This window comes from Salvia splendens, chromosome 16 (genome assembly GCF_004379255.2).
Source record: "Salvia splendens isolate huo1 chromosome 16, SspV2, whole genome shotgun sequence".
Lineage (NCBI taxonomy): Eukaryota > Viridiplantae > Streptophyta > Magnoliopsida > Lamiales > Lamiaceae > Salvia > Salvia splendens.
The window spans coordinates 11581714-11607356 of record NC_056047.1 but is presented as its reverse complement, the minus strand read 5'-3'; the positions used below and the strand labels follow the sequence as shown (position 1 = coordinate 11607356).

General features: G+C 37.9%; 1 protein-coding gene and 1 non-coding gene across 2 annotated transcripts; one reads left to right on the top strand and one right to left on the bottom strand.

The window, feature by feature from the left end:
- The first annotated feature begins 2390 nt into the window (after positions 1 to 2390).
- On the top strand, positions 2391 to 20179 carry LOC121771835 (THO complex subunit 2-like). Its single transcript, XM_042168725.1, has 34 exons — positions 2391 to 2755; positions 3042 to 3167; positions 4114 to 4155; positions 4960 to 5019; positions 5125 to 5187; positions 5293 to 5373; positions 6120 to 6191; positions 6319 to 6366; positions 6450 to 6518; positions 6647 to 6780; positions 7749 to 7824; positions 8152 to 8345; positions 9245 to 9325; positions 9435 to 9636; positions 9726 to 9968; positions 10056 to 10136; positions 10210 to 10329; positions 10421 to 10480; positions 11292 to 11419; positions 14130 to 14226; positions 14340 to 14468; positions 14712 to 14815; positions 14960 to 15140; positions 15265 to 15446; positions 15570 to 16176; positions 16274 to 16378; positions 16730 to 16885; positions 16966 to 17046; positions 17317 to 17527; positions 17649 to 17722; positions 17842 to 17953; positions 18264 to 19252; positions 19428 to 19717; positions 19824 to 20179. The coding sequence occupies exons 1-34, from the start codon at positions 2621 to 2623 to the stop codon at positions 19891 to 19893; spliced, it is 5403 nt and encodes a 1800-aa protein (XP_042024659.1). The 5' UTR covers positions 2391 to 2620; the 3' UTR covers positions 19894 to 20179.
- A 4793-nt stretch (positions 20180 to 24972) lies between these two features.
- LOC121773102 lies at positions 24973 to 25079 on the bottom strand. Its single transcript, XR_006044675.1, has one exon. It is a non-coding gene; the product is annotated as a small nucleolar RNA R71 (small nucleolar RNA).
- Between the last annotated feature and the right edge of the window lie 564 nt (positions 25080 to 25643).

The window sequence follows — 25643 nt, the reverse complement described above, 5'->3', positions numbered from 1 at the left end:
TCTGATTTCCACTTGTTTACAACAAGGTCTTTTAGTGCTAACATCAAGGCCTCTTCCTCACGAGTAGACCAGCTGCGTCGAGTCCGATCTGTCTTCGGCCTGCGACCAGCCCTTTCTCCAATTTGGGAATCTATTCCGACAAAAGCATATGAATGTGGGTAGGGTATTCTATAGCTAACAACACAAGATTTGGTAAGTCAAAATAACTCACCTTCAACCATTTGAGACGTGTTCCAATTGCCAGATTCTCCCATAGTGAGCAAATCTGCTAAGTAATAAGGAAAGACACATTCTTAGAACAAAAAATCATTGGTTCTCGATGGGTATCCTCATTAAAACTCAAATATCATGATTTCAAGCAAGATATTGTTAATAACTTGGGATAAAATCAAACTTTGAGGGAATTTCATTGAAACATACCTGAGTCTTCGAGCTGCTGCTGCTGGGAGGAAGAAATGAGGAGGAAATTATATATTCTAGGGTTAGAGTGGTATGTTGGAGAAAAGTGGTAAAGATGGAGGGCAATAATGTCTGCACAAGGGAGTATGTGGTGTTTCTGGCCATTTCTAAGCACTAAAAAAATGCATCTTATTTTGTATCAAAGCAAAACCTAGAAACCCACTTTTTCAATAATTTGGTTTATTTTCTCAATATTTTGGTTTATTTTCTCATTTTGTTTCTTTTCTTGGACTTTCCTACTCATATTATCAAACATGCCCCTAATGTATAGGATATCTATAAAGATGTATCTAGGTCGAATGAGAATTATTATGAATATTTTAAACTGCTTCCTTATATGGCTTTACCAAGGAAAAGAAAAATACTTTTTATATAGCTTTATAACATCAATCTTATTCCAAAAAATTAAGAATTTAATTACTACCTCCGTATTTGAAATGTCACGGGTTTTAATGGACAATTGGTAAAGTAAGAGAGAGAATGAAAAAAATGATTAAAATAAGAGAGAGGAAGAGAAAAGTAGTGTTAGTGGATTGTGGGGTTCGCGAGATTCTAAAGTTTATATTTTAAAGAGATGGTTCAAAAAGGAAATAGTTTTTATTTTTAAAATACGGAGGTAATATGGAATTATAAATTTGGAAGCTTAAGAATTAAAAGAAAAATATAAAATTCTTATAATTAAAATCATAAACACAATCATTATTTATACATATACTGTCAAATTTTAATACTATATTCTTAAAACTACCTACTACTCCGTCCACACAGTGGCATATTTCTTTAACACAGATATTTTGAGAAAGTGATAATAAATAGTTAAGGTACATTATTCTCTCTAGCCATACCGTGCACAGGGGTGCAAATAATTTGTTTTATTGTAATTAATATTAATAGTGATAATGTTATTAAAAATTTGTGTATTCATGTTAAATTTTCAATAATTAATAATATTCGTATATTAGATGTTTCAATCAACATATGTGGTTATGTTATTTTAATTTTTAATTTAAATAAATTTATATTTTTAGTTGTTTGATAAGACGTCACATTTTATCTTTTAATAAGAACATCTTCAAGGGAGAAAGATAAATTGAGAAGGTATATTTCTCATTTACCTTCTCAAAAAGGTAATTATACATTCTTAAAAAGTAATGTACTCCAAGGAAATAAAGTAAATTAAAAAGGCAAATAAAAATAACTAACATTTTACCCTTTCTACCAAGAAGAGGTAAAGATACCTTCTCAAAATAAAAGAAGGTATAATACCTCCTCACATACCCATTCCATTGGAGCATGAATTTTTTTGAAGAAAAAGTAAACATGGTAGTTATTTCCCTTTACATTTTCATTTACCATTTCCCTTGGAGATGCTCTAACAGTTTCTTAGACTCGGACCCCTTTGTCCCATAATAGATGTCTCACTTTCTTTTCTACTCCCTCCGTCCGTGAATAGGAGTCCCGTTCCACTTTTACCATAAATGGTAATAGGGTCCCCCACATTCCATTGACACATTCCACGCATATTTCATTTAAAACTAATATATATAAGTGAGATCCCTTTTCCACTAACTTTTTTTCCACCAACTTTTCTTAACAATTCTTAAAACCCGTGTCGCCAAGAAATGAGACTCCTAATGGCGGACGGAGAGAGTAAGTTGTAGTATCACAAATGATGTCACATTTTATTTGGAAAAAAGTTTCCCTCTATATTAACATAAAATATTTTTAATACATAAAATACATATTCTAAAATTTTATGTCATTATCCAAATGTGACATCTATGAAGGAGTATATACATATCTGATTTTTAAAGCCCACATAATAATATTGTTTCACATTTTTACGGGAAAATTATTTTAGCCTATGCACGGGTGATAACACGAGTAACTAGTAAGCATTTTAAGGCAGAGACGAAGTAGTATAGTTAAACAATAAAAACAAAGAGAATAATAGACACCAAAATCCCCAAATCCCAAACCCTTTTACGCGAAGAAATTCGCCTGAAACCCTAAGAATAAGAAGTCCTCTTCGATCATCGGCTAATGAGAAGCTCGGAAACAACATTTCCGCCACTCTGCCGTGGTTTACCGATCTGATTCCGGTTTGCGGCAATTCATTTCAAACCCAGCAGCTTGATTACTCATACTGAAAGCTGAAACAATGTCTCTGCCGCCGCTGGAGTGTGTACATGTGACGGAGGACGCCGTTAGAGAATTGAAGAATCCGAATTCAGATTTCAAATTTGATTCTCCAGCTCTTATTCTCCGATTTCTCTACGAACTATGCTACACCATGGTACTATTAGTTGTTTCCTCCCTGTTTTTCTGCACCCGAGTTGTTTATCCCGGTAGTAGTTTGGGGAGGAGTGTGCTTGCTCGTGGGAGACTTGGGGTGGGGGGAGGTGGATTTTTTGCAACTATCGGTGCTTTGCTTTCCTAGGTTGGGTATTTGAGTACCCTCAACCCTTTCTTTTGGGGGATTAAATTCCTGGAAAGGTTTTCTTGCTGGGTTTCTACTGCCTGCTGGATTCAGTAAATTCTGTTTTTTTTCCCTAATGAATGTTCGCTTTGTTTTTGGCTAGGTCCGAGGGGACCTACCGTATCAGAAATGTAAAGTGGCGTTGGAGGCAGTGGAATTTTCAGATAGTGATCTGGAAGGGGATGTGGGATCATATTTTGCTGATATTGTTTCCCAGATGGCTCAAGATGTTAGTTCTTTTAACACACTCATTGAACATTTATTGGATAACTGAGATGCAGATAACATGTCAGTGATAACATGATGCAAGATATAGAACCTGTGTAATTTAGTATGCCAAAATAGAATCTGAATTCACAGTCATATATCCCAAGAAGTGTCTTATTGGATTTGGTATGGCATAGTTTATAACAGTCAACAGAATGTCACTCTTAATTTACTCTTCTACATCCTTCTGCCTAGCTATCCCTGATCAAGCCATCATATTGAAACTGACCATATTTATTAAGAATATGAGGTACAAGACCTGTGTAGTGATTAATTCTCAATGTTGGTTTGATTGTCACTGGAAAAGATAGTATGAATTCTGCATAATCATCAAAATTCTATTCGGCTAAACCTCTGATCAAGTTAATGAATCCTTCCTAGGAGAGATAGCGAATAACTGATTGAATGTATTGACTGTTGATTTGATTGTCACTGGAAAGAGAGGATGAATTCTGCATAATCATCAAAAATCTATTTGGTTAAACCTCTGATCAAGTGAATTAGTCCTTGGAGGGATAGCGAATAACTGGTTGAATGTGTTGACTGTTTATTTGATTGTCACTAGAAAAGAGAGGATGGATTCTGCATAATCATCAAAATTCTATTCGGCTAAACCTCTGATCAAGTGAATGAATACTTGGAGAGATTGCGAATAACTGACTGAATTTGTTGACTGTTCCAGCAGATGTTACTGTTCTCATGTATTTATTCACATGCATTAAAATTGAATTTGCTGTTATGAGTTTGGCTGCTTCTATGCATTTATAATTGTGATTGTATGATAGAATCTGATATGCTTCTATGTATTTATAATTGTGATTGTATGATAGAATCTGATAACATCTGTGTGCATACGAAATTACATTTTTATATTCAACTCGATCTAATGCATTTCTAATTTCTTCCAGCTCACCATGCCTGGCGAATATCGCTCCCGTCTTATCAAACTGGTAAGAGTTCGTGATCATCTTATTTTGAATTTACAATACATGTTTCTCCAATTATTATCCTTAAAATGAAGCAATGACCCCTCCCCACAAAAGAAATAAAACATGTTCCCTGCGATTCTAGAACTACAGGAATTCACTATTGTTGAATCAGAATATACGAGTAGAAACATAATATTGGGGACATTTTATGTGTACCCATTTAGTAATCAAAGCACCTACCCACACAACAGAGTCCTGTCTTAACTAGGAAAGTGCATACTTGCTCTACAAGAAATAACATTTATACAAATGTAATCTAACAACTATGTTTTTAATGTGGCACATCTTAGATGAATACCATGGATAGCATTTTTGTTTAACAGATAAATAATCTAATTAATGTTAAGGATAAAAATATCTCATCAGGAACTAGGATCCAGTGACTTGCAATATGTTGGGCTGCATTCTGCAATTCTAACCTGTAATAGCAACTAGTTGTAAAAAATGGTTCTGATGTATGGATTTTATCTATGTCGTGCAACAGAAATTAATATAGGCTGTGAGTTACTAAGAATGAGAAGGTATAACAAATTGCAAACTTGCCCTATCTTGAGTTCACATGCTTTATTACCTTAGTACCTTTGAGTAATATCTCTCTACTGAAATATTAATGTAACTATGAATTGATATGGTGGTAGTTAATTTCTCTATGAACTGCTAGGGCTTTCAGAAATTATTCCTTCGAAAGTATGCCTTCATTTATTTTCTAACTGTTGGCACTTTCTTATGATTTTGACCCTTCTAATTTTTTTCCTTTCAATTTAGGCAAAATGGCTGGTGGACTCTGCGCTGGTTCCATTGAGATTTTTCCAGGAGCGTTGTGATGTGAGAATATTTAGTTTGAGCTGCTGTTTTTTTTTTCATATATTGAGAGGAAAAATGATTCATAGAGGCAGAACAGCTGACAGTTCTTTTGCACATATATTGTAGGAAGACTTTTTGTGGGAGTGTGAAATGATTAAAATAAAGGCTGCAGATTTGAAGTCGAAGGAGGTACTTAGAGCTTCAGTTGCACATACTAGAAAGTTTGTAACAATGCATGTCTACAGCTGAGCATATGGTCCTATTTGTTCTTAAAAGTACAATTTCTGATTTCAGGTCCGCGTCAACACGCGACTTCTTTATCAACAAACTAAATTTAACTTGCTTCGTGAAGAAAGTGAAGGCTACGCCAAACTGGTAACTTTTACGCTACTGCTTTCCGCAGAATTTGAGTTTTTATGGTTAATTAACTCATGGGCTTTTTTTGTCAGCAATTTCATGCTCTCAACTTGGTGAATCTATAACTACTATGTGACTTGTGTTAAAAAGTTCATCTAGATCTTGTTCATTTGTGTGCTAAAACAAAGTATGGGAATTTGTTTCTTTTAACAGAAGCCTTGATGTCTTGATAAGGGCTCAGAAATAATTTGACTGAATTGGCTGTTGTAGCGAGGATCTTTTTTCCCTGGTGAACGTTGTATACTATCAATCTTCAGAGGTCAATTTTTTGTCTTGGAATTTTCTCTTGGAGGGATAATTTTGTTTTTATTTACAAATTTTGTTGGCCAGGATAGGTTATTTAGGTGGAATATATTTCACTGGTCTGTGCTGGTTTTAAAATAGATATCTCATCTTTTGCTGTAAACTTTCAGTTGGTTTGTACTAAAGAAATGAAATAAATTGTTTAACTGGACCTTGTCTGTTTTTCTTTTGTCTCTCTGTCGAACAGTAATATGAAAGATGTTTGATTAACAATCACATATTATTTCCAACCCAAAAGAGTTAAACAAAATCACTTATTTCTACAAATATCCATGATTGCAGTCTCTCCAGTTTCAGAATTCTTTGAGTGAGGGGATTGAACTTGGTTTATGCTCCGTAAACATTGGTTGATGATTAATTTTTTCCCCTTGGTCAATTATTACATCGCTGGTGTCTTTCAGGTCACCCTCCTCTGTCAAGTTCCTGAAGTATCGACTGAAAATCAATCAGCTGCAACAGTTGGCATAATTAAGGTTATGGAAATTCTGTGTTTTATCTGTACTTTTATGTAATGTTGATTTCTTATTTCTGATATTTGATTTCTGAATTATTGCAATCTTTATTTCTTATTTCTGATATTTGATTTCTGAATTATTGCAGTCTTTAATCGGCCACTTTGATCTGGACCCTAACCGCGTTTTTGATATTGTAAGTTGGATGCCTGTTATGCTAATTTTTTGTATGTATTTTTCTATTTGTTCATTTCTTACCGCTGGACATTTTATTTGAAGGTGTTGGAATGTTTTGAGCTTCAGCTTGATAACAGTGTTTTCTTGGACCTGATTCCGATATTTCCCAAGGTATTCTAGCAATGATTTTTCACTTTTCACAATCTTTCTTTTGTTTTCACACAGACCTTAAGTGTATCTCTATGCTTTTTGGGACTATATCGAGGGTGTGATTGGGGTTTTTATTCTATTTTATGCAGTCCCATGCTTCACAAATTCTTGGATTCAAGTTCCAGTATTTTCAGCGCAATGAAGTCAACACTCCTGTACCAACTGGGCTTTATCAGCTAACAGCTTTGATGGTGAAGAAAGAGTTCATTGATGTTGATAGCATGTGAGTGAATACTCTGAACATCTTCTTTATGTTATAATCTGGTTCTAATGCACTTTGATCAGATAGTATGCTATCAAGTTTCATAAACACACACATCTCCTTGTCCCTACTCCCTATTCACTAAAAACTCAGAAGCTGCATAAATAAAACGATATGGTGGTTTTTAATTTTGGTGTCAATCGTATCCATATCTATTCGTGTGAGAAATTCTTATGTTAGCATTATTTGTTTTGCTAAATGTCTTGTGTGGGCTACATGTCATGTCTTGAAATATATGTTTTTAACAATGAACACCGTTCTCGTTTAGTCCACACTAACATTATTTGTTTAGGTTTATATATTTAGTTTGATTCCAACACCCCGAAATTTATTATTTACATCATTAATTAATTCTATAAATTACATAAATGAATAAAAGAACAAATCAAACTTTGAATTTATGCAATTTTTATAATTAATTATGTCAATAAAAATATCTAAGGTATTAGACTCACACTAAATGTATATAAAAAAATAACTAATGCTAGCGTAGACTAAATGACAATGTTTGCGAATGATGCTCACATAAGGTATGTAACATAACATTTCTTGTATGTATATATATCATTTATGTATTAAGTGTTGCGTCTGTTGACATATGCCACATGAGAAAGATTAGCAGGATGCTGAGGTTAATGCATTCGTATTCTGTGATGGACATGTCTAATAATGTGAAGAGGCTTTCAAAACTTTTCTCTATGCTTTGACCTTGCTGCCAGGACTTTTCTACCATATCTTGTTTTGATCAGTTCACTACCTTCTCTCTCTTGATTCCATTTTTCTCTTATGCTAAAATCCAATCATTTTTCTTTTGTGACTTCATCTTTCATGAATCACCTTGGGCCTTTATCCTGTTACGCTAACAAATCTGTCAAGAATTCTTATTGTTACTTTCAGACAGCTCTCACGTTTAATTTGTACGTCTTCAGATATCCACATTTACTTCCAAAAGATGAAGATGCATTTGAGCAGTATACTGCCTTTTCAGCTAAGAGGCTTGATGAGGTAGTTGAAACCTTTACTTGGTGACTTTGTTATTTGCAGAATGTACTTCTTTCTAATTTCATAAGTCATTCCATTTTTCTGTGACACCCTTATTGATTGTCACGCGTTAGATGCTTTTTCATTTATATTGGGTTTCATTACTCAGACATCAACGGATCACTCTTTATCCTGATTGGCATCACTTTCTCATTTTGAAAGCATGATCACTTTGTTTATTTGTTGTGACCTCTTACCATTTACTTCTGTACACTTTTTTGCTTTCTTTCTCTACTTAACCGTTTTCTAAATATTGCACCTAATTGTCTGTTGTTCCTCTGGGGTGAATAGGCCAATAAAATTGGGAAAATTAATCTAGCTGCCACCGGAAAGGATCTCATGGATGACGAGAAACAAGGAGATGTAACTGTAGATCTTTTTACTGCTCTTGATTTGGAAACAATGGCTGTTGGTGAAAGATCACCAGATCTTGCTAATAATCAACCTCTAGGCTTACTGATGGGCTTCCTTGCTGTGGACGACTGGTAACTGAAACTATCTAATTTAAGTTACTTGGAAATTTTCTTGATTCTTAGCCAGCATCTGCTCTAATCCCTCCTCTCTTTCAATCTTTTTTGCTTTATCGTGTTCTTATCAGAAAAATTTCAGTTATATGATGTTTCCTTTTGGTGGATTTTGCTGTATTTCTATGTTTTTATTGGTGTTGGTCTTATGCCTTACTGGACGTGAGCTATTTGTTGGGAGTACTGGTAAGGCATGTAATATGTGTAATTGTTGGTAATGGTATGTCCTCAACTTGCATGTACACATTGCTGAAGTCCTTTAGCTATTTACAGTTGAAAACCTGGAAACTTTCCAGAATGTAGATCTTTGGTTCAATTGGGAAGCATATTTTTGGAACATTGATTCCCTTGGGCACCAATAAGCAAAAGGTTGTCTACTGACAAGCTTTTCTGTGTAATCCGTTTATGGATTGTAAATTAGTCATCGTCAGTGATAAAATTAAACCAAATCAGATGGAGGCGCAATAATAAGAATGACCACATAAATAATGCAAAAGGTAATCAGTGTTGGAGGTTCATATCACAGTTGTATCAGTTGCACCTAAAGATGGTCAGTGCCATGGTGATGTATCAGCTGAAATTCCATGTAATATCCTGGATAATCTCAAGAATAGTCTCATTGATTTTGACCCATTAGGTGTAGATTCATACATTGCTTTATATAGTTGTTAATCCTTCGGTCTAGAATTTTCCAGGTTGAAATACTCTTGTGCTAAAATCTCTGTCCCCCACCTCCACTTTCATTTCCTCATAGTCTCTATTTATGCCTTAAGCATCTATTTAAGCCAATAGGGATAGCAGATCTTTTCCATTAAGAACCAACATATGGTGTGACTTACTCTTTGCATTTGGTGTATCAGGTTTCATGCTCATCAACTGTTGGAGCGCCTTTCCCTCCTCAATCCCATGGAGTATGTACAAATTAGCCGTGGATTATTTAGGTAAGGGATCATATTTTGTGCAGTGAGGTTTCATCATTAAATATGAAAATGCTACGTCATTTCCTCTAGCATGAAATTCTAATGTTACTTCTTTTGTCTTTTTGTCCAGACTCATTGAAAAAACAATATTACGAGCTTACAAACTAGTATGTCAAACACAACTTTCAACCGCTGGTACTTCTTCTGCTTCTAGTGCTGATTCGAATCTCGGAAGTTCAAATAGATCATTCATCAATTTGCCAAAAGAACTATTTGAAATGCTTGCTTCTGCTGGACCCTATCTCTACCGTGATGCTTTGTTACTGCAGAAGGTCTGTCAGCCTGATCCTGGCATTCTCGTACTTGCTGTTGCCTTTTCATTTTCTTAAGTTCTCTTTCCTGGTCTCTGTACCTTGTGCAGATAACCAGAGTGCTCAGAGGTTATTACATGTGTGCACTGGATCTTGTTAATGATGGTGATGGGGCATTTGGTTCTCATTCTGTTACCGAGAGAATTCAAAATCCTCGCCTTCACCTGAAGGATGCAAGATTGAAAATCGATGAAGCACTTGGAATGTGCCTGCTTCCTTCTCTGCAGTTGATACCTGCAAATCCTGCAGTTGGTCAGGAGATATGGGAACTTTTAAGTCTCCTTCCTTACGAGGTTACTGTTTAAAACAAATCCTATGTTTCGATCTTCCAATTTAGAATCGGTTTAGCTGAGTTATGGTCTTATTTTTTTTTCCATTAGGTGCGCTATCGTTTATATGGCGAATGGGAAAAGGATGATGAACGATTTCCCATGATTTTGGCAGCCAGGCAAACTGCAAGGGTACAAATTATTTGCTTATATTGCTTTGTCTCATTCATTTAGTGCTGCGTAGTATAATGGTCATCTTCTGTAGTTGGATACTCGAAGAATTTTAAAACGCCTTGCCAAGGAAAATCTTAAGCAGCTTGGAAGAATGGTTGCTAAATTGGCTCATGCCAATCCAATGACAGTTCTTCGAACAATTGTTCATCAGGTAATATATGTAGCTCAGTAGATTAGTTCAGTTAATACTTAGAATTTAGCTAAGTAAATGAGTATGAGTATTTGACTCCTCTAATGCGCAGATAGAGGCTTACAGGGATATGATCACTCCAGTTGTCGATGCATTCAAGTACTTGACTCAGGTATATTATCTATGACTTTATTCTTCTCTCTCTTCATCTTATATTCTTATTTGTTTTTTGGCAACTTATTCACCAAAGTATTCGTTTCTAATAAAGAATATGAGTATGCAGGTAGTTTTTTGGCTTTCTAGTTTCCCTAGCTGTTTTTTAGTACTAAAACAAAATTGTATGTTCTAAGTTAGGAAAATTTTAATTCAGCATTTCTTATGCATTCGAGAACATTGGATATCACAATCTCGTGGGTTCAGTGTGTGTTTTCATAATGGTAGCAAAGAAACACTCAAACACCATTGGTATTTTGGTATTAGATGATCAGAACACCCGTATCCTGACTTCCTTCCCCCCCTACGAGGACATATGTACATGTGGGTTGTATGTGTGGGTGTATGGGGTTGGGGGTTGGGTGAAGGGTGTTACTAATAATTCCCGAAGGATATTTTATTTGGTTTGCTTATTATCTTTGTGCTATGACATGCAAAGTCTATTAAATCAGATAATTTCTGCTCACTTTTGCTCACTTTTTGTGCTGTGAGGTGCGGAGTTCATCAAATTGGTTTTGTAACTTCCTTTGTAGTAATAGTATTAAAGACTTAGAGCTATATTTTTATGACTCGAAGGACATTCTTTTCAAAGTTTGTATCTTTCCCACAAAATAGTGCATGAGATGCACATTTTCATGAAGCAGCTGCTCTAGTTCTTTTCTCGTGTATTGGAAGAATTTGCTATATCATCAAGATTTTCAGTGTACAATCTGATTTAGTTTGCACACCCTCATCGTTTGATTTTTTAATGCTTTCTGCTTTCTTAACAGCTCGAGTATGATATATTGGAGTATGTTGTGATTGAACGCTTGGCTCAAGGTGGACGTGAAAAGCTAAAAGATGATGGCCTCAATTTGTCGGATTGGCTCCAATCGCTAGCGTCATTTTGGGGTCACTTGTATGAATCCTTTTCACCACTATATAGCTTTGACTTGCTTCTTATATGTTTATGATATACTGCTGATTTGTCTTCTTCCTTATCGAGTATGTGATCTTTGAAATTCTTTATTTGATGCGTATTGTCTTTACATGAATCCAAATGGTTTGTTTGGTGAATATATACTAGTTTTCTCTGTGAAGTGGTTGCTTTAAATTAAAAAAATTTGTAGTTTTCTACTTCATATTTTCCCCCAGCTAATGCGCTGCCCAGTTTGCGGGTTGCTGATTATTTTCTGGAGATGGTGGTTAGTGGGAGCTGGAGATGTGGTGGACCTGGCAGATTGAATGTTGATTGGCTGAACAGTTTACCTTCCTGTTTTGCACTCGCAACGATCAAAATAAATCTGATCTCTAGACAAGGAATGTTTGTTTAATTTGGGGTAATGAAGCCTGTTTCTGTATTCTCTCTTGGTACCCAACTATTGTCCTGAGGAGATTGGATGGGCTAGCTACTTTGGCTAGTGGAAGATTGCCATTTTATTTTGGAACAGATTTGCTGGCGTTGGCTAGATTTTGTCATATTGGTATTTTTACTTCATTAACATCAGAGGGCTCTAGCTATTAGCTCATTGCTGGTGGAGAGTAAGATCTGTTTGACCTCTTAGGTGAACAAAGTTGATCATAATCTGGACTGTTAGTTTGAAAATGGGGTGGTTATTGTCTTTGCTAAGATATTCTCGAGTTCATTAGACGTATCTGTTTTGCCAACATGAGTGATAGTCAAAACAAATGGAGTATGTTGGGTACTGAAGAAGTAACTAACTTTTTGGGGGTGGTGTAACACTGATGGCCATACTCTATTGCATCTCTTACTTTTTTGGTTATCATAAGACCCAATTATAAGATGGAGTTAAGATTGGTATGTGTTGGAGACGATCAATATTCCAAGTGATTTACTACCCCTCTTATGTTTTGGTTGCTTATTGCCGTGGACATGGCATCAAAAATGTGCATTACTTTAGGTTGGCTTCTCTACTATGTTCTGTAAATCATCCATGAGCTCTACTAAGAGATGCACTTGGACAAAGAATGACCAAGAACTGCTGCTCTTCTGTTTAACCCCTCAAGGTGGCATTATTGGTATTTTTTAGCGTATGCAATCCTGTGAATGAGAGGAATGTATTGGAGTTCTGTTGGCAAGCATACTCTTTTAGCACTTCATCCTTCTAGCGATTAATATTGGGGTTAATTGGGAAGATCAAATAAGTTTTCTTTCTGCTATTGATGCTTTGAAGAAGGGGCACTCTTGTTTTTCTCGTGCATCATCTACAAAAGCTCTGAAGTTTCAATGTCCAAATGAATGTATGATTGAGAGGCATTTGACAGAAACATGAGTTTGATGTCAGTCAAGGCTAGTAAGTTGTAAGATTTACGAACATATTGATGTTGGATACACATTGCATACAATATTATATTGCCATATAATATTAATTAAACAAATTCTTGATTTGATTACCAGTTTGTGTTTCTATGCTCCATCTTCCTGTTACGGTGCTTGCACTGTGATTAGAGTGACTATTGTCTTATTGGTTCTAAGATGAAAAATGCTTGAAATTATTATTTTAGTATCAAGTAACCTACAATTGTAGCACTAGGCAGTTCTTTTTAGTGTCCATGACTCCATATTGAAGAATACTAGTAATAATCTTTACAATCGTTGGGGTTCTCTTGCTTGTTTGACGTTGGTGGAAGGGCGGTATGGTAATAGATGTGTAGCGTCTCATTGAATTAGTCTGTTCATAGTTGAAGTATGATATTTTTTGGTGTCGATGATGTGATATCACTACAAAACTATTTTTCATGTTATCCATTGTTGACGAGTGTGGGTCAATATAAATTTTCATGTTGTAGACGGAGTTCACCACTGGGATTTCTTTGCAAACTATTGCTCATCTTTTCTGCTTGCACTTTCAATTTTGTTACTGTTTCTTTTAGCTTGAGTTGGTTGCTAGCCTGTGTTATTTATGCTGGAAACTTGTAAAGGCTGTACCTGAATCAGCCTTTTCTGAGGTGATATGGATCATATGTGCCCATCCAAAGTTGATTCTACCTAGGACCAGGATAAGTGAAAATCTTTGTTATGCACTAATGAAATTAATTACTATAAGTGATCCTGAAAACTATATCTTTACTGTAGAGTCGTAGACTATAGGCTGTTTGCACTTTGCATGCTGATATTAGTGTTCAAAAAATGAATGTTATACACAAAAGATTAATATTAAAGATTGATGTTAAATTGCTAGTTTTGCTCACAAACCTTGCCGTTTGGTTTAGCTACTGTCCCCATTGTAATTATCTTTAATTGTTTGTTTAAGAATAAAATTTTGTTGAAGAGACTGGAACTTTGAACTTTGTTTCTCTAAGCTTTAAGTTCTGAATGATCTTATGCAAAGTCTTTTCTTAGATACAGAGCTGGTTTGGCTGTGGTGCTATGTAAATCATAACGACAATGTTTGAACAGTTACTATATTTTATATGAAATAAAAGGATAACCTGGGTTCTAACTTCCTTGAATCATGGGTTATTGTAGTAGTTTGTCAACTTTTATAAATCCTATTGCTGTGCCCATATATTTTGAGTTGACTGTTACTTGATTATTATTTTTGAGTTTTTCTGTTCGCTTTAGATGTAAGACCTGGCATATGGTAAGGTTCCTTATTTTATGTTAGGTGTAAAAAGTATCCGTCGATGGAGCTCAGGGGCCTTTTCCAATATCTTGTCAATCAGTTGAAAAGAGGCAATGGGATTGAGCTTGTCCTACTGCAGGTTTAAATTTCCTGATTTTTGTCAGTACATGTTTATTGCTAAAGTATATTGTGTTTCTCATCTCATACATGTTACTAAACATCTGCATATGTGTTTTGATGGATTGTTTACAGGAACTAATCCAACAGATGGCTAATGTCCAATACACAGAAAACATGACAGAGGATCAATTAGATGCGATGGCTGGAAGTGACACACTCCGTTATCAGGCAACATCATTTGGCATGACAAGGAATAACAAGGTACTTTTTCAACATACCGACTCAAAACGTACTGTAGCGCATTTTTGAATTTACTCATTTGGTACTTGACAGTAATCATTATCCTACCTATCCACGACAACATTTGTACTTATATTCCTTTCTATATTGGCTTTGTATGATGTTTTGAGTACTTGAATTGTGAAGTAGTCTACCCCTCTAAATGATTGTGCATATTGAAATTTAAATTTATAGACTTTAAGAGGTCTTCCCCTATGGTTACAGGCGCTAATGAAGTCCACAAACAGACTCAGAGATTCTTTATTCGCAAAGGAAGAACCTAAATTGGCCATTCCCCTTTTGCTGCTGATAGCTCAGCATCGTTCTGTGTAAGCTCTCTAGATCTTGTTACCATATTCACGAGATGAACTGACTATTGCCGGCATTTTTACAGATTTACATTGATTGCCAATGAGTGGTCTCAGACTCTCAGTTATGTAATAAATTTCTAATGCTGTGTAATTGTTTTCCAGGGTTGTTATTAAAGCAGATGTGCCTTATATAAAAATGGTCTGTGAACAGTTTGATAGATCCCATGGGACACTTCTGCAGTATGTGGAATTTCTGTGTAGTGCGGTGACTCCTACGTCAAGTTATGCTTTACTAATTCCCACTCTTGATGAACTTGTGCATCAATATCATCTTGATCCCGAGGTCTCTTTATTTAATTTTTAATTTGTGTGAAGCTATTTAAGTTGTGCAAGTTTTAATGCTTACCAAATTGCTCAAGTATGAATCTAGTTCTTAAAGCATTGTTGTTCCTTTCTGTATAATATAGGTCGCCTTTTTGATTTATCGGCCAGTGATGAGACTCTTCAAGTGTCAGAATAGTTCCAGTTCCTTCTGGCCTTTAGTGAGTAAGGAAACAGAGGACTCTGCGAGTACTGACAAGGAGTCTGAAGGTTCAGATTTATTTTCTACGTTGGCTCTGGATCTTGGATCTGCTCGCAAACCTATCTCGTAACCATTCTGGCTATCTCTTATCTTCTGATTTTTACTTTTACTTCAATTGCTGATGTCATTTGTATGTTAATATAGTTAACACTATAACAGCAGCTGAAATTAATAGGTTATCTTTTGCAGATGGCTCAATCTTCTTGACACTGTAAAGACAATGCTGCCTCCAAATGCATGGAATAGCTTGTCTCCCGATTTGTATGCTACTTTCTGGGGTCTTACATTGTATGATCTCCACGTACCGAAAAGTCGTTATGAATCTGAAATTGCAAAGCTGCATGGATCTCTTAAAGCTCTTGAAGAACTTTCTGATAATTCTAGTTCTGCAATTGCTAAGAGGAAAAAAGATAAGGAAAGAATTCAAGAGTCTCTTGATCGATTAACTACAGAACTTCAGAAGCATGAAGAACATGTCGAGTCTGTACGACATCGACTTGCTCATGAAAAGGATACATGGCTGAGTTCATGCCCAGATACCTTAAAAATCAACATGGAATTTCTGCAGCGTTGTATATTTCCTCGCTGCACGTTCAGTATGCCAGATGCTGTATACTGCGCCAATTTTGTTAATACACTTCATTCCTTAGGAACCCCGTTCTTCAACACTGTAAATCACATCGATGTTTTGATATGCAAAACATTACAACCGATGATATGCTGCTGTACTGAGTATGAAGTGGGTCGACTTGGGAGGTTCTTATTTGAGACACTGAAAACTGCTTATCATTGGAAGGTCAGGGTTTATTGTTGTATCCCACTAGCAAAGTTTTGATATTTTGCGTCTTTTGAATGCTTGAATGCCCATTTATTAATTAGAACTTTATCTGCAGAGTGATGAATCAATATATGAGAGGGAGTGTGGAAATATGCCAGGATTTGCTGTCTATTATAGATATCCGAACAGCCAGCGTGTCACCTATGGTCAATTTATCAAGGTAAATCGGTGGATAACTGAAAATTTTCTATTGAGTCTTGAAGTTGGTCTCACTTTGCATGCCACCTTGCCCTCTGAATCATGTTGTTGTCAATCACTGTCCACTCAGTGTTAACTGGCTGATATTCAGTCAATTGACTAATATCTGAGTACCATGTACTACTTACTTTTACACGGCTTGAGAATGTGCATGTAGCCATATACCACCATCATATCAGCTTGCCTTTTATAGATCTGAACCCCAACAATCGCTTTTGTCTTTTACAGTGGATAATGAGATTATATTGGTGTTGTCATAAATATTCAGTTTCTTTTTCCTCTTCTACTATATTCAGTATATTCTTGCTTGAAGGTACATTGGAAATGGAGCCAACGGATCACTAAGCTACTCATTCAGTGCTTGGAATCAACTGAGTATATGGAAATACGGAATGCCCTCATTATGCTAACTAAAATATCAAGTGTTTTTCCTGTTACTCGTAAGACTGGCATCAATCTTGAAAAGCGGGTAAACTATTGTTTTTTTTCCCTAATGTTACTAGATTTGCACGAGTCAGGCTAAGAACAATCTCCTTTTATTTTGCACAGGTGGCCAAAATAAAAAGTGATGAAAGAGAGGATCTTAAAGTTTTAGCAACAGGTGTTGGTGCAGCATTGGCTGCTAGAAAGGTAAACTGTGAAATACTTTTATTTTGTTATTAAAGTTGACCAAGCCAACTAAGAGATCGAATATTCTATGGTTGGTTTTGCTTGTGTAATTGCTATAAAACTGGGATATGTGCTTGCTTGATTAGTTAAATTTTGGTTTGAGATTGCTTTACATCATTGTGACCTAGCAGTATTCCAGAGTACCAGCATTGCGGATATTATTAGCAATTTGTTTCTTTACTAATTAAATATATGAGTAATCTTAATCTCTATATTTCTCTCTGTTGGCAGCCTTCATGGGTTACAGATGAGGAATTTGGCATGGGTTATCTAGATATAAAGGCTGCTCCAGCCCCTGCTTCCAGGTCATTGTCATCTAATGCTAACACCCTGCAAAATGGGGCTGTTTCACAGGCCGATCAAATGGGGGGCAGAACTGTTTCTGCGGTAAACTTGCTTTCGGATTCTGGGAATCACGGCAGAGATTCTAGAAGAACAGATGGTAATGTAGAAAGATAAAATTGACTTGCTGAAATCCAAGCCAGCTTAATTGAAAGCTGAAAGTCTGGGATCATAATGTGTCTGATCAATGTTTTCTGCTGTCAACTGATTTGCATTCTCAGTTGACAATCTAAAACAGGTAGATGAATCAGCAAACAGACAATCGGAAGAGAACTCAAAAGCTAAAGAGCCTGAGGTACAGACCAGAGAACTTCTAGAGCTCTATGCCTTGACATTTTCCCTTTCATTATTTTGTGATATCTACATACTACTTGTACTACTTATATGCTGTTTAAATATTACTTATGGTTACAGACAAGGCCTGTGGTGAAAAGGTCTTCAACAGCTGGATCCCTTGCTAAGCCGGCGAAGACAGATCCTGCTAAAGAAGATGATAAACCAATAAAAAACATTGGCCGAGCTTCAGGTTCATCCTCTAGTGATATATGTGTATATATATACAGAGTAGTGATATAGGGCAACCACTACTTAAATGCATAACTAGAGAACACAAATTTAGTTCACTATAAGAGTTAGTTCACTATAAAGGCGTTTTTGTTCACCACACGAATTTGAAAACACGAAGTGAACCAAAACGCCATTATAGTGAACTAAATAAATTATAGTCAACTAAAATCGCTTAGTGAACTAAATTCGTGTTCTCTAGTTCTACATATATCTACTTATCCCTAGATAGTTGACTAATTGAAGTGCTAAACTTTCTTCTGGAATTTCAGGAAATGCTTCCACTACTGCTTCAGCTAAAGTGACTAACTCATCCACTAGATCTTCAGACTTTCATTCTGAAACAAAAGTGGAGGTCACAAATTCAAAATCTTCTGATTCAAAGATTCATGGGGGGAAAGATGATGGGATGGAATACTCTGATGTGAAACAATCATCTTCTAGGTCTACACATTCTCCTAGGCATGAGAATCTTATTGCAACTTCTAAGTCTACTGAAAAATCTCAAAAAAGAACCAGTCCTGCTGAAGACCTTGACCGACTAAATAAACGCCGCAAGAGCGACGTTGATTCAAGAGAGACGGACAGTGGTGAGGTTCGATTATCTGAAAGGGAGAGGTCAAATGATTTGCGAGCTACAGATAAAATTCACATGGCAGCATCTGAGAAATCAGGCTCTGATGAACAGGTCAGTAGCAGGGTTACAGATAGGGCAGTGGACAAATCAAAAGAAAAGAGCAGTGAAAGATATGATAGGGATCATCGGGAAAGAGTAGAACGCCCTGACAAGTCACGCGGCGATGATTTTTTATCTGAAAAATTAAGAGACAGGTCACTGGAAAGGCATGGAAGAGAGCGTTCAGTTGAAAGAGTACAAGAAAGGGGTGCGGACAGGAACTTTGATAGACTGGCCAAAGATGATAGGAATAAAGATGACAGAGGCAAAGTAAGGTATAATGATGCATCTGTTGAGAAATCTCACGGAGATGAAAAATTTCATGGGCAGAATTTGCCTCCACCTCCACCTCTGCCACCTCATGTGATCCCCCAATCTGTTAGTGCCAGTAGCAGGAGAGATGATGATACTGATAGGCGATTTGGAAATGCCAGACATACACAAAAGCTTTCACCTCGGCATGATGAGAGGGAAAAGAGAAGATCTGAAGAGAATGCTTCAGTATTACAGGATGACACAAAGCGGAGACGAGATGATGAATTTCGAGATAGAAAGCGCGATGAGCGTGATGCAGCATCAATCAAGGTACATGAAAATGTCATTCTTCTTTATTCTCCAACATAGTCTCCGATCCTGGTTCTGATCTGACCCCTACTTACCTTAAGAAGTATTTTAGATTAAATATGAACCATAGTAATCTCTAGGTTTCTAATATGTTTTAGATTACACGTTTTTTCTCATAATAGTGATATGAATGTAGATGGATGAGAGGGAGAGGGAGAAATCAAATGCCAACAAGGAAGAAGTCGATTTAAATGCTACTAAGAGACGGAAACTCAAAAGGGAGCATATGACATCAGAACCTGGAGAGTATTTACCATCCGCACCCTCACCTGCTCCCGTGCCAGTAAGTTTACCGCAGACTCATGATGTAAGAGACAGGGTTGACCGCAAGGGGGCGATAGTGCAACGCCCAAGTTATGTTGAGGAGCCCGGCTTACGGGTCCACAGCAAAGAAGCAGCCAACAAAACCCGCCGTGATGCTGATCCGTATCCTTATTTTAAACCTGCGGCACATGTTGAAAAATATACTCCTACATATTTTTAGATCGTGCATTTCAAAGTTAATTTTTGCAGCCTTAACTTTGGATTTCAGAATGTATGACAGAGAGTGGGAAGATGACAAGAGACAGAGAGCTGAACCAAAGAGGCGGCATCGCAAGTAAATCAATCAAATTCAGGAATTGAAGCTTGCCAATTGGAAGGGGGAAAAATGACCCTTAGTGTATGTTTCTGCATCCTGGCAATGGCTGCCTAGTTTTTTTCTGTTGATTATTTCTGGGAAAAGTACTTCCTAGTTTTATGGGCTTAAATTTAATCGTCCCCCCAAAACACCATGTACTATGTACATTTCCATGCTAGTTCCATATGGATAGTGTCGAATTTGTGGATGTAACATTTTTGCTTTATTCACTTGTAATGATTATTCAGGCGGAGAGGAGTACAACAATATATCCTGTCTCTTTAAGTTTAAAAACGTTGCCCACACATATAGCAGCCAGACCTCAATGGATCAAAATATGGATGGATCAGATTGTTGGGATATTGTAGTATTATTATAGAGATGAAATTCTCATCAAAAGCTTAATACTGTGTATATTGTATGCTAGGATAATGTAAACAATGGAATGTGGCTGTAAATTTGCCCCTACTAAATCACATTTTAGAAAATGTACTACAATTTGACCATCACAATGCTACAGTTTTTGCGTGACAGTTTAAAATGATTATCGCTAGTGTGTTATAAATAAAACATCAAAAGTTTATGAATGCAAACGTCAGTAGAATCATTAATGGTATAAGATATCCAATGGAGTTTGAATTCTACAAATGGAGTATTATATTTGTAGAATAGAAAAATAAAGAAATCAAGGGCAAGTAATGTAGGCATGATGAGCTTCCTCAAGCCAAAGGTGGTGGTTCTGCAATGGCGTATTGGGGCATGATACATAATTCATCATATTAAATGGATTCGGAGTTTGAAAACCATATGGATTGTAAATTTCCTTCTGCCCCCAACACGCGTTGCTACTATCAATGGAAGCTTCGAGAAGCTCCTCCCACCCTTCGCCAATCTCCTGATCATCTCCCCACTTCATCAATGGCTCCACCTCTTCCCCTTCGCCGCCGCCTGACGACGGATCCGTCAACTGCCACATCCCATCGAGAAAATCCTCGAGTTCGCGGATCTGGATCGCCGGAATCCGATCAATGTAAGGATACTCATACGACCCACAGTATCCCATCCCCTTGCACCAATCATGGAATCTCGAGAGCTCCTCCGCCAGCACGGCCGCCTTCCTGCAGATCTCGATCGCCGCCACACAGCTCCAGTAGGGCATCCGGTTCAGATTCTCCAGAACCTTTACGATCTCCGCCGCGAACGCTTCGTACCGCCAGATACTGTCGCGAATCACGTGCTTCATCGCCGACCGCGATCGATCAGATTCTGAACCTGAGGCATAACTTCAATCGTGCTCGTCAATTTATCCGCATCGTCTCCATTGGTAGAAATGAATGCGCGTGAGTCTAGATCTAGCGCTTCGTCGAGTAGCGTAGCGTAGGATTTAAGGTGTACTCGTTGGAGGTGCGGTTTCGGAAAGTGCAAGGGTAGAGGGAGAGGCCTCCCGTGGTGCGGCCCCGGAGGAGCTCTGCCTTGAGGGGGCGGTCATCGGGGAGGGAGCGGAGGAGGCGGTGGATGACGAGGCATTTGAGGGCTACGCGCCACGAGCGTGTCTTGCGGACCTTCGGGCGAAGGTGAGGGCGAAGGCGGAGTAAGTCGGCGGCGAAATGTTGAAGAGGTTTAGGAGGTCGTGGACGTACCTCTCCGTAGCGGCGGATCTAGGTGGGGTCGGCCGACAGCGCCGGAGAGTGGCCAGAAAACGCCCTCCATGAGCTGGCGACCCCACCGCCTTCACGTTTCTGCCCCATCCTCTCTATATCGAGATCCCGGTGGCGCATTTTGCTCATAAAGATAAGAGCATCCACATTAGTAATAGGTATGGCTAGCCACAAACTCCACATGCGACATCATCATGACTAAAACTCCTCCTACTACATCATCAGGACAAACAACTGTATAGGCTAGCCACAATAAACAAAATTAGAAAAAATAAATAATTAACAATCACACAAAATACGGAGTTAAATTTACGACACAGATAAGGGAAAATTCAATAATAATATTTAAATTTTAAAAAAAGTACATTAATTAAAAAAATTACATTAATTAAAAAAATCTAACGACGTGCAGTCCTCCGCGCCCACAACTCTTACATTAAATCCTTTTGGAGTCGAATATGAGCATCCACTTCATTAGCATCGTCATTGGCTCAACTAGTCAGTTGTACACCTTCATCTTCGACAATCATGTTGTGCAGGATAATACAGACGTACATTATATCAGCAATGCAGTCGACATGCCACAAAAGCGTTGGACCCCTAATTGCCGCCCATCGAGACTGGAGCACACCAAATGCGTGATCTCTATCAATCACTGCTCATCGGTGGACAACGAGTGGAGGTCGTGGTACCGCCGGCTGCAAGACCCTTTGTATCAACCGGTTTATCTCGTAGAACGTATAGGCCTCTAACTCTTCGTTCATTTGCTGTTCGTACTCCTCAGCATCCCACCACTACCACCACTACTACCACCCGCGTTACTCATTTCGCGTTGTTGCTTGATGCAAAACAAATGTTGACACTTATTGTCTTAATTTTGAGTGGTTTTAGCATTCTTCCAAGCTTGCAAAGGTACAATATTTTCCATGTAGGATGTGAACCAATAAAGAAAATTGAGCAGATCTACAAGTCCTTTCCCACAGAGAGTGTAGAACAAAGAGGAGAAACCCATCCCACCACGCTCTCCAAGCTCTCCGTTTCAGCAGCTGGAAACTCACGGCAGATTCCCAAACAGAGCCACCATTCAGCCGGTGAGCAAAGGTGATTCCAGAACAGCAGCAGCGCGCCGCAAGGTTGGAGGCACGACGAAGCTGGCGAACCGCCGGCAGTGCTCGCCCAAAAGCCCGAACAGCATCAGCGAACCTCCAAGTTAGAAGTCCGACGAAGCTGGCAACCGGTTGCGATGAGCTGTGTGAAGACCGGCCGGGTGATTTTGTGGAGTTAAAATTCCACCCGGCCGGGTGAGATCTTGTAAGCAGCGCGAGTCCAGGAAGGGTCGAATTTCAGTCACCCGGCCGGGTGATTTTGTAGTTGTAAAATTCAACCCGGCCGGGTAGTTCATTCTCAACTGCAATTGACAGTTTCTCGGCGGTTTGAAGAATTAAAAAGGGAGAAAAGACAGAGAGCAAAAGGGGGGAGAGACGGATCTGGAGAGCATTTTTTCCATTGATCAAAATTGAGAAATTGAATTTAGTGGAGATTTGGAGGAAGACGTATCTGGATAGCAAGGCCATTCATCAATAATTGAGGGATTGAATTGGTGTAATTGGTAGGGACAATACGTGGAGTAATTTTGAAGACTTGGAGTATATAGTGAAAGGAAATTGACAGAAAAATAAAAGTACAAGTCAAAGCTGCTATTTTCTTCAAAGTTCCATGGTTAAAAGGGTTTTTCTTCAATTTTCTATTGCTCCTAGTTTGACTATGCTTGGCTAGAAACCTCATTGTTGCTCCAAACATGTAATTGGATAATTTGTTCATGTGATTTATGCTATATTCTTCTTTATCTTATGATCGTCTTTACCACAAGTTTAGTGTTTGAATCTATTACTTTTGGTGCACCAATCGTAGTAGATCTTTGTGCTTATTTGAATGTCTCTTTAACTTTGAATAAGTTGGATCATTGTGGTAATGAATTATCAATTAGATTTGTTCAAATGATAATTTGGTAATGGATTTCATGAGCTTATAGTAATTGATCTTTGATTCTCGCGCATCCGTAGGATTCTTAGATTAATGAAGATTGGTTTATTGAATATGTGTTCAACTATTCTTAAACTATTGTATGTCGAGCATGTTTAGTGCTAGCATCGTGAATTGATATTAAAGTCCCGTACTTCATAAGATAGAGTTGGCTATTAGAATAAATCACCGTTTTATCCGTGAATGTTTGGAGTAACAAGTTCTTCTCTTAATTCGTCTTACTCGTTTTATTCCTTTTAATTGTTTTAGCTTAATATTGAAAACAAAATCTTCAAATCAAAATACCTTTTAGTATGTCTTTCCTTTGTTTTAGAGTTAAATAATCTTTCCTTCCCTGTGGATCGACACCTTAAATTACTACACACGAAGTTGTAATCTTGCAGCGAAGTGGTAATATTTGGGTTAATTAATTGAACTTGAGTGCTATATTATCTTTTTGTAATAAACCTAAAATTACACATCAAGTTTTGGCGCCGTTGCCGGGGAAGGCAATAGATTGTTTAACTTCTAGTTTGTTTACTTGTGTTTTATTTGATCTTTCTTTTTATTTTTGTAGGTACTCATTTCGTTTTCTTCGGAGGTGATAGCCATCTACCACGTCTGGACTTGAAGACGAAGGAGTATATTTTCAAGGTGACATCTTTCTAACTCTTAGTTTAGGTAGTTTAGTTTTTCACTTAAGCACACACTTTTTATAGTACTTACCCCGAAGTTGTCGAGAGGTCTCGCTTTCGGTAATAGGAATTATATTGTGCTTGTGCTTGGTGTATTTTCTGTTGTGTAGGTAAAAAAAAAATAAAAAAAAGTGAATGCACACGCGATCACGGGGTACACCACCGTTTGGACTACTCTGTTATCAAAGAAGAAGTAAGGTTAGAGGGTCAGAGTTTGAGATCTTCCCGGACTATTCGAGTCCATTCAGGAGTAACCGACTCTTTGGTGAAGAAAGGGATCAGGATTCAGACGGTGAATCAATGGCAGATAACAATGAGATTCCACCACCCGTGGTGAGGTTTGGCGACACTCTGAGATCGGGAATTGAGTACCCAGGGGAGTGTGCCTACGCAAATGACAACGTCAACATTCCACCTCACTACATCAGTTTGGTGAATGGGGGAAATCTTTTTCATGGACGGGATGATGAAGATCCGGTGAGCCATTTGAATGCCTTCTACGAGCTGACAAATTCTCATAGACCTCCAAATGTGGAGCATCATCGGATTAAGAGGGCCTTATTTCCATTCTCATTGAGGGAGAAGGCAAGAGCGTGGTATGACTCATTACCGGGCTACAACATAGCAACATTCCAAGAGTTGAAGTCGTTGTTTCTTGTGGAATACAACTCTCCAATGAAGATTGAGAAGTTGAGAGAGGAGATCACCTCATTCCGACAGAAGTATGATGAGTCCTTCGCGGAGGCATGGAAGAGATTCACGGAGTTGATAAGGAAATGCCCAAGTCACGGACTAGCTTCGGGGCATGACCTTTTGAAGTTCTACAAGGGACTCAACAGTGAAGGCACGGGATTGGTGACTGCAGGTTCGAATGGGAACCTAGATGATCTAACTCATGATGAGGTGAGGGCCTTGTTTCAAAGGTTGGCCAACAATCAAAGGAATTGGCACAATCCAAGGAGAGGAGCTGATAGAGCAGGAGATACGTTTGGTGCTACAAAGGATGCGGAAAGAGTGACCGCAATTGAGGCTCAACTGGCAGACATCAGCACTCAAATGTCGTCAATGACAAAGGCAGTTAAGTCTCTTCAATTGACTCCTCAACCCCAAGCTGTGACTGTGATGAGATGTGGATTGTGTCAAGGAGGGCATCATACTGATCAGTGCCCAAGTCTTCAAGGACCACCAATGGAGGATGTGAACTACATTGGTAACAATCGACAAGGGTTCAACCAAGGCAACCAATACAACAATCAGCAGAATTGGAGGCCTCAACAAGCAACTTGGAATCAAGCTGGTCCTAGCAACAACTCGGGTAATCAATGGAGGAACAACACTCAACCTCCGGGTTATGAGAA

What these genes read in the sequence shown, in the direction of transcription:
- LOC121771835 (XM_042168725.1), top strand. Translation starts at nt 2,621, where the DNA reads ATGTCTCTGCCGCCGCTGGAGTGTGTACATGTGACGGAGGACGCCGTT. An exon ending in CAGCCAGGCAAACTGCAAGG is followed by an intron (nt 10,137 to 10,209) that starts GTACAAATTATT and finishes CATCTTCTGTAG; the next exon opens with TTGGATACTCGAAGAATTTT. An exon ending in GCGTCATTTTGGGGTCACTT is followed by an intron (nt 11,420 to 14,129) that starts GTATGAATCCTT and finishes ATTTTATGTTAG; the next exon opens with GTGTAAAAAGTATCCGTCGA.